This window comes from Pelodiscus sinensis, chromosome 10 (genome assembly GCF_049634645.1).
Source record: "Pelodiscus sinensis isolate JC-2024 chromosome 10, ASM4963464v1, whole genome shotgun sequence".
Taxonomy (NCBI): domain Eukaryota; kingdom Metazoa; phylum Chordata; order Testudines; family Trionychidae; genus Pelodiscus; species Pelodiscus sinensis.
Window position 1 is genome coordinate 31,196,788 of NC_134720.1, and position 12,508 is coordinate 31,209,295.

A 12,508-nucleotide genomic window follows, 5' to 3' on the forward strand; every position below is an offset into this window, starting at 1 on the left:
CTTGGTTTAACTTGAGCCAGTTACTATTCATTCAGATGTCGCTCTCTTGCAGTTTATCTGACACATTTGTAATGACATTGCTTGTATGTACTGAGCAAGAGATGTATCATCAATATATATTTGGCTCTAATGTCTCTCAGATTTTCTAAATAATCTCTTCTACATATTGAAGGTATTGTATGTAGCTAACATAGGTGTCGTTCTGGCCTTCTTCTCAAGTGAGGGTAGGTGGACTAGAAGTTCAGAGTCTGGAGATGTGGAATTTGTGATAGGAGAAAAAACGAATGAATGCAGTAAAGCTAAAAGCAAAAGCTTCCTACATACCTGGTTATCCTGCTGTATTCTGGTCATTTTGTTTTTGAAATAACATCTTGAAAGCTTGAAAAAAAAATATTTTCTTTCTAAAATGTGATAACTATGCACTTGTACTGGCTTATTATTGGTTTATTATTGAAGAGCTGCTTAATACTGGATTACAGAAACTCAGGATGCATATCTACTGATCAATTCACATCTTTAATTTTTCCCAGCTTTGTCTATGCTTATGTGTCTGCTTCTGTTTGTTATTCATCTCAACTTTAGCACTCCCCTTTTCTCCTCTCCATTTTATATTTCTGCCTTCTGCCATGTTTGACCCCTGCACTTTGAATAACCTTCTTTACCACAGTATATCAGGCTTCCAACTCTCCTTTTAAATCCTTAAAATCCAAGTCTTTTGTCTTCAAATGATAGTTATGTAAATATAATTTCTTCTCCACTTCTGTTTTATTTAAAAACTGTGTTATTACTGTTCCTTTGATCTCCCTAAATATTCTTAACTAAACTCTGTGTTTTTAGATTGTAATTATCTAATTTCCTTGACTTTGAGCATTGTATAGCATGGAATATGTCTGCACCTAGTAATTCTGTCTTACTGTTTATTGTTTATTAATTTCTTCAATGTGAACAACAGTGGATTTATGGTGCTTGAAACAATAATTTTGACTCTTCAGGAGCTCATCCTGTGAAGTCTCTTCCTCACTAGTGATAATTCAATAAAAAGCTCTTAATGTACTTTGACAGAGTAATTCAATTTGCTTTAATCAGTTATACCAGAGTTTAGACCATGTCTCTACTCCTAATATGAAAGTTAGAGGGTAATGCAGTCTGCCACAATGCATTTGTTTTCATCGTATTGCTCTTGCCAATAGTGAGTACTTTACTTTTCATGTATACCTGAAATATTAAGGACACGTTTTTGATTTTGTTGTTGGACTTTAAGACGTTAGCAGGGATTGTTATCAGCTGAAAGACTATTATACAGAGTGCCAGTAAAGAACTTGACATCTTAGAAACTTTCAGTTGGGTGGTGGCTGTTATTTGCCAGATAAGTCATTTGTACCTAACACTTGCCTTCACTTGAACAATGCTCATTTTCTTGTACTTGAGTGCTTGTACTCTCCTTTCTTGCATTTTTTTAAGTCTCTCAGTCCTCCTTTCCACCTCTTAAAGCACATTTTGGTGATTGTTTTCAAATTGTAATGTTTTGAGAAGGTTAGACTGTACCCAGAAGATATAGTCCAATGCTTTAGTGCAATATAATTAGGGAAATACTAAACGACACTGACCTCATTTCCTTTAGAACAATGAAAATTAATAGTTTCACGTTTTATTAGGCTGATATTCCAGATGTAGTGTACATTTAATTAAGTGTAGTTTCCTTTTGGTTATGGTATGTGTATCTGTTTTTTGTCGCAAATTCTTTCTAGTTTTACAGTTTTCCACATGTTTTCTTTCACCATTTATGATTTTTTCAAAGAAGAGCTATAAGGATTTAAATCACTTTAGCATGCAGCAAAACAGTTCCCATTCAAACAATAAACGCCATTTTAAAAAGCCTTTAGATCTTCTGTCACTTCATAAATATAAATGTATAAAAACATTATGCAGTTGTAGTGCCCACCTGCTAATTAAATGCAGATTTCCTCAAACTTGTTTTAAAATCTGCTTATTTGTTTCAACTCTGTCTCTGTTCAGAATACATATGGTCCTTGTGAAACTAATTATGCTTATGGAGCAGCTGTTAAATTTAGTGCAACTAATTTTATCCAATATTTTACATTTTAATTGATTACCTGTGAAGAAATTAGCAAATTAACACTTATTGTGCAGAAACTGAATGGGCTTTTATAGAGACTTTTAGTTTTTACAATTGGACTTAGTGTTGATGGAATAAAGACATGTCTCAGGATTTTAGATAGGAAAGTTATTGTGACCCTTGATTATCTGGTGTGAGAATTTAGGGATATTGAGTGATGCTAAGCATCTGTGTGTTCTGTAATGTAGACATGAAAAGCAGATTGGAAAGTAATAGCTTTTTCACAGAATTTTGGTAACATATGGGCTTATCTGGATCTAAGCAGTCTTTGAAGATCTTTGAACTTGACTAAATGACTTAACCTTTGGCATAGTGGGTGGGTGTTGGGTGGTTATGGGTTTTTCTGGAGGGGGTGCAGGGAAGGAGGTTGGCAGTCTATATACAATTTTGAATTCTCCTTCCACTCTCCTCACCCATAGTTTTATAAATTTTAACATTTGTATTTGACCTTAAAATTAAATGGCAACTTTTAATTTTTGTTACAATACACAAAATAGCATTATTAAAAAGTGGCTTTACTGTTCAAATAGGTAATTTTTATTTAAGAAAATTAAGCAGTAACAATGTTCACATATTTTGGAAAACTTTCATCTTCAGTAACGATTATATACAAATTTTCTTTTTTCTTGGCTCAGATGACATCTTAATGCTATGAAACCTGTTCCAATTGGGGAGAAACAGATACAGTTAATAAAGTTACATTTTTATTTAAGCTACTTCAGTAGCTTCGGTCATTAAGATAGAAAATGTGAGTAAATGATAGGTGTACCATAATACTGTAGACTACAGATGGGTACATATGGGTTTTCAAAATGCATAAATTATTCGTGCAACTTATCTTATGAGTTTAGTGCATTTAAATTTTCATAAACTTCTAAACCTCAGCATTCTATTCTGAAGTAAAAAGTCTGTTACATTTAAAAAAGAGTCATTGAGAGACATAATGGATTCTTACTGCCAGGATAAATGCAGTTGTATTCCTTCTCTATGGTTCCTTGAAGACACCCATTCTATACAAATGCTCTTTAGTAGTGACTTTTTTTTTGGATAGAGACTTGCATCTCTCTCCTTCTTAAGGGGATTTCCAGGTTGCACAGTTCCCTGCATAAATCTAGCCAAACTTCATACACAGGCTAGCATCTGCACTTTGCTCTTTCTTCAGAGGCTATAAACAGTTTAATTGCAAGACTTAAAAGGTACCACACGGTTTTTAATAAGCAAGTACATTTATTCTTGAGGTAAAAACATTAGAGAAAATATAATACAAAAAAACCCCGCAAACCAACCTACACACATGCTAAAAAGATTATCAAAGGACACTACCACTCAGTTGTGGGCTCTAGTGAGTGTCAGTCCTTCCAGCACTCACAGTTGGGATTTCCCCATGCTTACAAATTCATAACTGTCTCATATTTAGAAGCAGAGCAACCATGAATAGTACAGTCTTTCGCTTACACAGTTTGGGCCTTGGTCTTTCATCACAGGCGATCAGGAGATGGTGGCCACTCCTCAGGGTGTAGTTTTAAAATACTGGATATTTGCAAAACTGGAGGTGGGACATTTGCATTCTCCCTCTTGATATTCTCCAGAAAACCACTTAACACTTTTTCTTCCACTAGTCCATTGTTGTCTAGCATTATAGTTATTTGAACCCTCCCCCAATCTCCCAGTCTTAACTGTTACATTCCCCCCACTCCCTGGTTACATAAAGCCCTAGCCACAGTACTATATTATAAACTATTTTCTTAATACAATGGACCTCAAAATACTTAACCTGATTTCATCAAGGTGTCTCAAGGGCACTGGACAAAATTGCCATATATGTATCACTAGGTATACTATTGGATTCCAAAGCTTAATTCTTAGGATTTAAGACTTTTAACCAAAGTAGGACACTGATCAATCCTTTTTAAAAACAATTCACTTTGTTTTCTAAAATTGTACTGGATCTGTCCAGTTCCCAAGAGGTTGAAGACATTTGTATAAATCCATGGTACCCCTGCACCTTGAATACTGCATATAGATATGGTCATCTCATCTCAAAAAAGATATATTGAAATTAGAAAAGGTTCAGAAAAGGGTATAAAAATGATTAGGGGTTTGGAATGGGTGCCATATGAAGAGAGATTAAAAAGACTGGGACTTTTCATTTTAGAAAAGAATAGATTAAGAGGGGATATAATAGAAGTCTATAAAATCATGAGAGATATGGAGAAAATGAGTAAGGAAAAGTTATTTACTTGTTCCCATAACATAAGAACTAGGGATCACCAAATGAAATCAATAGGTAGTGCACAGTCAACCTGTGGAACTCCTTGCTAGAGGATGTTGTAAAGACCAGGACTTTAACAGGGTTAAAAAAAGAACTAGAATACATTAATTGAGGTTAGGTCTATCAATAATTATTAGCGAGAATAGGTAGCAATGATGTCCCTAGTCTGTTTGTCAGGGGGCTGGATATGGATGACAGGTGAGGGATCACTTGATTACCTGCTTCTGTTCACTCCCTCTGGAGCATCCGGCATTGGCCTCTATTGGAAGACAGGATACTGGGTTTTGGCCTGACCCAGTATGGCCATTTCTATGTTATGTTCTTATGTCTGGCACAATAATATACTATTTATTACAGGAGGAATCAATCATGACCCCCTATATTTAGGTTGTCTAACACATGGTAAGAGATTCTTGCAACCTTTCTGGGACACTCTGTCTCCCTCCATTGTTTGCAGCAAGCCGTTAACATTTGGCAGGAACAAAGCCTCATTGCTAGTGTTATGGCCTTTGTCCCATAAATTACCATCTAGAGTTGGTTGAGTTATAAATTATTTTTCATACTTGACTGAATTTTGGCACCATGCCAAAATAACTGAATATGAGCATTCTAAGGAGCTGATACTGCCTCTAAAGCAATATCAGTACCATATACTGTATCTTATATACCAGGGTTTCTCAACCTATCTATCAAGACCCAAATATGGGTTGCCATTACATTTCAAAAGGGTCACCAAGTGTCTCTCTACATGGCTCTGCTCTCCCTCCTCCCTGCATTTTTGAATTGCCTTGGGTTACCAAGTCTTCCTGAATTATCAAGATGGGTCCCCATCTGGAAAAGATTGGGAACCGCTGCTATATACTTAGAATGCCTGGTAGCTGCCAGACCAGCTGTAGCTGCAAGGATTTTTTGAAAGTTAAGCTGAATTCCTGGCCACACTTTCCCTTTCCTGACTCATCACATGGTCATGAGCTACATCTACACAGTGGAGCTATTTTGGCATACCGGCAGTATCCCGAAATAGCTATTCTGCATCTTTTGAGCAAGCCCATTATTTCGAAATACAATGGACTTGCTATTCCGAAGTCCCTGTAAACCTCATTCCATGAGGAGTAAGGGATGTTTTGGACTAGCACTCTATTTTGGAATTTGGCACTGTGTAGACAGCGCCAAATTACAAAATAAGCTATTCAAAATAAGCTACACAATTTGCGTACATCATATGTTCCTGCAACACCTTAGAGGCTAAGAAAAAATAAAGACCGTATCATAAGGTTTCGTGGGAGCAGCCCACTTCTTCAACGTTTTATTAGTATCTAGTGCAGCGGTCTGTATCCTTTTCAAACCAAAGAATCAAACTACATAAAAATTCTGAACAAGTGGTCACAAAGAAGTGTATAAGAATGCTCATTTGTGTGAATGACAATATACAACTTAATATTATTGATAATTGACATAATGATTAATAATAGTATAAATGAAACTTACTCAGACTTTATTTAATGGGACTTCTGCTGCGGCATCTTTTCTTACATTTCTTTGAAGTTTACATCATAACTGGTCAAATCCAGCTTCATGCAGGCATTCAAGCTGTCTTCTGTCAATCTTATGGCTGCGGATGTGGGGGTGCAGGAGTTTGGATTGGAGTGTATTAGGGGCTCAGGGCAGGGGGGGTTGGATGTATTATGGGCTCAGAGCACAGGTTTGAGGTGTGTGGGTGGCACAGGAGTGTTATGATGCTGCGGCTAGATGGGGGCTGGGCCCCAGCTGGGGGCTTGTTGGCCAGGCTTCATTTTTAAATAAAGTAAAATATGTTCAACACAAAAGGTTTCAACATTGTCTTTATTTATGGCAGGGGTGGGGAACCTTTTTTGGGTCAGAGACCACTGTCCCACAGAAAAATCAGTTGGGGATCATACAAGTTAGAAGCAGAGAAACTACCCCTCCAGAAATATGTAACCCTCACTGATGTAGCCTTACTTCCCTGGTACTGCAGCCTCATGCGGGGGGCAGGGAGGACTGAGGTTCAAGGTCTCAGGCCAGATTAACTCTTCTGGGGTTCCAGGTTTAGTGGATTTTGTGCCACCCATGCTCTGGCGTGGGGCCAAAAATTGAGGGGTCCAGTGTGCAGAACAGAGCTGCTGATCAGTGGGATAGGGATGGGGGTGCAGAATCTGGGCGGGAGGTATGGTACAGGAGCAAACTGGAAGTAGGTGTCTAGCCAGAGGAGAGGGGCCAGGAGCTGGTTGGTGTCTGGCCAGGGGGGAGAGGGCAGGAGCAGGGTGTGGGTGGGTGTCTGACCAGGGCAGAGGGGGCAGGGGTAGGGTGATGGTATGTGTCTGGCCAGGGGTTTGGATTGTGACCTAGGGCAGGGGATTGCGGTGCAGTATCTGGGTGGGGGTATAGGCTCAGGAGGGGGCAGAGGGTTTGGGTTATGATGGGTAGGTGGTAGGAGTTGGGGGGTTAGAGGGTGGGGAAGAGGAAGGAGCTGGGGAGCGAGAGGCAATCTCTGGCCAGGACACTCACCTGTGAGACTTGCAGCTCAGCCCCTTTCTGGCTACGTCTACACCGGCCAGTCTTGCCAAGAACATATGCAAATGAGATGTGGTGATGAATATTGCCATGCCTCATTTGCATACTTAATGAGCTGCTATTTTTGCGCAAGGGGCTTTTGCTCAAGAAGGAGCAGTCTACAGTGCTCCTTGTGCAAAATCCCCCTCTTGCCAAGAGCCATTCTGCCTGAAAATAAGTGGCAGAACAGCTCTTGCACAAGAGGGGGGGTTTTGCGCTCCTCCTTGCGCAAAAGTCCCTTGTGCAAAAATGGTGGCTCATTAAGTATGCAAATGAGGTGTGGCGATGAATATCGCCACACCTCATTTGCATATGTTCTTGTGCAAGACTGGCCAGTGTAGACGTAGCCTCTCTCTCAGGAGCTTTCCTTGCTTATGGGATTGTGCTGGGGGCAGGAGCAGCCATGAGGCACCGTTTCTCCTCCTCCCCTCTCCACTTACCGGCACACACTGTGTGGAAAACGAATGGCCCATAGCTGCTTTTCTGCATGGGGGGGAGGTGTGTGTGTGTGGGGGGGGGGCAAGCAGCGGAATCTGCCTAGGGGCTCTCTGTTGCTTCCATGGGCCTAATCCAGCCAGTGGAGGGTGTTTTGCTCAGGCCTGCTGCATGGGGAGCAAGCAGGGGATTAGGGGGGGAGGAGGGCTGGGCTTGAGCTTCAAAAGAGCCATATCTGACTATGGCTCGTGAGCCATGGGTTGCTGACCCCTGATCTCGTGTAACTAGCCTTGTAGGTTAAGTGGTAGAAGGCAGAGCTGAAGATTCAGACTTCAAATCCTGTTGCTGATGTGCTACGGGGTGGCAAGTTGTTACACTTGAACACAATAGATATGTATTTTACCTTTTCCCTCTTTTAAAAATAATATGGTGTAAGAATTTTGCTTAGGTTTTAAAGTCAAGCATTCAGAAAATAAGAAATACTAGATTTACTGTTACCTGTGCAACCTTAAATCTGTTCCCTTGCAGCCATTGTAATAAGTTTTTTTTTCTTTTAACATAATTACATACATAATGACAGGCTATGAAGACCACCTTTTCAAAATTGTAATTAGAATAATTTAAGATGTGTACTTTAAGGCTTTCCAGTTAGATGTAAGACTCTGCTTTTGAATGATCTTGTCATTAGAAGTTTGAACCCTGCATAAAAAGACATAGAGAATTTACTGCTGAGTTATATTAGCTGGGGCCACCTAGCTCTGAAAAGCTTCTGGGCACTAGGGCCATTCTGCCTGGTGCTTGTGGGCAGGGAGGGCATTGGGAGTGCTGGGGTTTCCTGCCCTGTGTTTGGGGTTGTGTGTACTGGGGCTTCCTGGCCTGTGCTTGGGTCGGGGGTGGGGGATGGGACTCAGGGCATAAAAGAAGCCATAACCAACCACCCAGTAGTTATGGGGATGGCAGCTATGGTTAGGGGTTCTGGGCTCCAGTGGGAAGAGGGTGATGCTCGATGCTAGTCTTCATGAGCTGGCAGGTCACTCGCTACTCATGATATCAAGAGAATATCTTTAGCCCATGAGTCTTTATTCTAAAACAATTTTTAATTAGATGAACAGCAGCTTTTTGTTGTTGAAGAGAGCAAAACCAAAACAATTTTTAATATATATAGTAGAAATAATATCTCATATCTATAAGTATGCAGATCAGAAGTCTCAGAAGAAATGCTGGTATCACTGATGATGTTGTAGATATCCAGTAAAAATGGTGCATTTTGCCTAGTGAGACAACTTAATAGAATTAATTTATAACGTTTAAAATGTGCAGTTTTCTCCTCTCTTCTTTAAATGCTCTTCTATAGTTCTTTAGCTTTCTAGCTTCCTAAAGGTTTTATATTGTGCCTTTCATCAGAGAGTCTGAACACCTTTCTCTTCCTCATTACTTATAGATTACTTCAGGTTATATCTGTTTGACTTCATTTACATAACCATTCTATCAGTGTATAAACTTTATCTCTAATCTTATTCTTATTAACTTTTCTATTTAAAGTGCTTTATATACTCCTTACTCTTAATTCTTTTTTTTTCTTTCTTCTTTTATGCATGGTTTCTCTTTCCTACCAGGGTACTTGGCATCTTTCTTCTTAGCAACTCTGCCTCTCTTCGTTGTTCCACTACCTCTTTTAGCACAAATATAATTGAGAAGATCAACAGATGTCTTGGTATATTAGGGATTTCCATCTCTGCAATTTTAAAGCAAACTTCATACATTCCTTTCCTTGCATCAGGCTTGCTTGTGTATGACTGGCTAGACTGTGATGAAGTAAAAAATATGTTCCGTCACTGTGCTTAGCTGGATGCCTCGGTAGCCTGTCCCCTATACTCTTCTTCCTCCTTTGTCCACCTCCTCTTACTCACTATTAACGGCAGAGGCCTATGACTTGGGTTTGTTCGAAAGCATTCACAAAGTTCTTAGGCATGTCTTGGCCACATCAACTCCTTCCTGCGCGGTTGGTGCAGCCTTCCTGGCCACTTTGGTTGCAGGCCCCTGTCTAGTGGCTGTTCTGGACCCCTATATGTTCAATATATGCACTTACTATACCTTAAATCAGAAATACTAAATGAAAATTTAAAACATTCTCTGCATGAAAAATATAGAATTAAATAATGAAAATTATTTTGATTATAATTATCAACCAATATGTGTGTGTACCTTTTTTTTAGTTGAATATTCCTGTAATACTATATACTTTATTATGGAGCAATGGGCAATGAGGTGAAAGAAAACACAGAATATTATACTTGGTAACTAAGCCACTGAACCTGCAAGGGACTGTACAAGTACTCTGGTCACTGGTAGGATTGGAGCCTACGTTTGCAGGCTTTTCATTAAAGTGTAGTTTTATGCTAAAAAATACATTGTCACCCCACATGACTGTCAGCCATCTAGGCTCAGCCTGGGCTCTCAGACACAAAATTGACTTTGTTCTTGGACAGCGGTCTGCAATCTTTCCGAAGTATTGTGCCAAGATTTAACCCTCCTGCCCTGGACCATGCTGCCCTCCTGGGAGGAGGGGAGCACCACTCTTTACCGCATAGCTCATGGACCACCTAGGTCAATGCAAACCTTTCCGCTGACCACCCAGTTGCTAATGGAAACTCAGTTTATTACATAATTACATCCAAGCCATTTTGCTAGTTCTGCAGCTAAGGAGAATAGTTTAATTTAAATTATTAAACCGTTTAAGCATTTTAACTTTCTCGTGTTAGTTTATCAAACTTCATTTTAAATAAAATAAAATATTAATTTATGTCCAACACAAAAGGATCCCATGTTTTCTTTATTTATGGCAGGGATGGGGAATCTTTTTTGGGTTGGGGCCCACTGACCCACAGAAAAATCAGTTGGGAACCACACAAGTGAGAAGCAAAAAAACTCCTCCAAAAAACCTCAGCCCTCACTGATGTTGCCCCCCCCCCCCAACTGAGACACCTTACTTTTCTGGCTCTCCAGCCCTACGGGGTGAAGGGAAAGGACTGAGAAGATTGAGGTTCAGGGTTTCCCATAAGCCAGATTTACTTTTTGTGGTTTCAGAGTTAATGGATTTTGTGGATCCCCTTAGGCTGTGGGGTGGGGACAAAATGAGGGGCTCAATGTGCAGGATAGGGCTCCCAGTGAGTGGAATAGGGATGGAGGTACAGGATCTGGGAAGGAGATGGAGTGCAGGAGGGGATGAGGGGGTGAGCTCTGGGTGGTAAGTTGGGTGCAGAAGCAGGCTGGGAGTAGGGTGTCTGGTCAGGAGGGAGGGCACAGGAGCAAGAGAGAGTGTAGGAGCTAGGGGTGTGGGGTCTTGACAGGGAGACAGAAGGTGCGTGAGGATGGATTGACTGCAGGGGTCTGGGCATTAGGAGGGTGCTTACCTGGCTTTGCGCCTCTACTGCTCCCAAATGCCGCTCCCGTTGCCAGTGCCTTCTCGTGCAGGCTGAGCGCCAGGCTCTTGGCCAGCTCCTGCAGCTCCTTGGGCTTCAGGTGGGCCAGCCAGGTAGCATTGTAGGCCTCCAGGGTCTCAGCCAGCAGCAAGCCCTAGATCTCGACCACCAGCTTGAAATAGCCACTGTGAAAGGCCTCCTTAGCCACTTGCAGCATCCCTGCGCAGGGCCCCACGTTTGGCTCCATGCTTACTGCTCCGCTTGCTGGCAGTTGCAAGGCGTAGAAGTCTGGTTTTACCATAGAGCTGTCCCCCCGTCCCTCCACAGCAGCGGCTTCCACTGTACCAAAGAACAAGTGTCCTAGAGAAGGAGGCAGCCGCACAGCTGGACTGGGGGCCCCATGTGTCAGAGGCAGTTCCGCGGTGGGAGGGAAGGGGCTGCACAGTGGTGGGCCAGTGAGTGGCAGAGTGGGTGGAAAACGTGTGCCACCAGAAGCCAGTCTGGCAAAGCTCCAGTGGGGCTCTGCCAGAGTGGTGGTGGGGAGAAGGCTGCTGTGCTGCACGAGCAGCAATGGCAGTGCATGGAGCCATTTCTCAGTTGCTCCCCCCCCCCCCGCAAATAGTGAAATGTCCGGTGACATAGATCTGGCAGGAAGGCTCACAAGCCAGTGAAAATCAGCTTGCGTGACACTTATGGCATGTGTGCTGTAGTATGGCATGTGTTGCTGACCCCTGCACAAGGACATTATCCCCAGTAGTAAACTATGCCCTTTATTAACAAATTAAACCTTCAGTGACAGTTGTGCAGCCCTTTCAACGTCAGGGGGTTTGCATTGGAGCAACTGACTGGAATTTAGGAAATCATTCTGATGTACTAGAACGAATGGAACTCAGCTAGTTCTTCAGTAGCCGCATTGGCCCTGCCTTGTTTAATATTATGGACCAGATATGTTGAATACGATGGTCTCATGTTTTAACAGTCATTTTCAGTATAGACTCATACTGTGTCATCAATTGATTCCTTTTTAATTTCTCATTTGTATTTTCAAGGCCTGTGTTTTTTATTTTAATAGAGAAAAGATTATGGAAAAAACAGATGGACTACATATGAGAAATCTGGTGTGCTATTTTAATTAAAAAATTGTAATTGCTAAGGTTGAATATTGGTTTTGTTTTGTTTTTTGCATAGGTCACGATCAAGACTACATCAGCGCTCCTATAGTCGAAGCAGTGAAAGATCCAGTCATAGAACTCATAGCAGATCTCGTGAAAGAGAAAGGCGTAAAGGTAGAGATAAAGAAAAAATAAAAGAGAAGGAGAGAAACAGAGGGAAAGAGAAGGAGTTGTATACCACTAAGCGTGGGTAAGTGTAATGACAAATCAAAATGAATTCATTACGATAATGAATGAAAACTTATTCAGTATTGTTTTTTTGGTCATCAACTTGCTAGTAAACATTTGTACTTAATTTATACTAAATTAAATTACTTTTCCTTTTTAAATGCTCAAATCATATGGTCCTCAAAAGACACTGAGCAGTATAGCGGACACCTTAATTTGCTGATCTTTCACTGTTCTCTCTGTAGATAGGTGTACAGAAATTTCATAAGAAATCAGTATAGATTACAGGCTAACTTTGCTATTTTGAAGGAATGTGTGACAAAAAGGGCTG

General features: G+C 41.0%; 1 protein-coding gene across 1 annotated transcript in view; it reads left to right on the plus strand.

Moving 5' to 3' along the window:
* Positions 1–12,508, plus strand: part of RSRC1 (arginine and serine rich coiled-coil 1) — a 367,002-nt gene that overhangs the window by 64,732 nt on the left and 289,762 nt on the right. Inside the window, exon 5 of the mRNA XM_075937794.1 lies at positions 12,026–12,199. Coding sequence (XP_075793909.1) covers positions 12,026–12,199 — 174 coding nt within the window. The remainder of the gene's footprint in view (positions 1–12,025; positions 12,200–12,508) is intronic.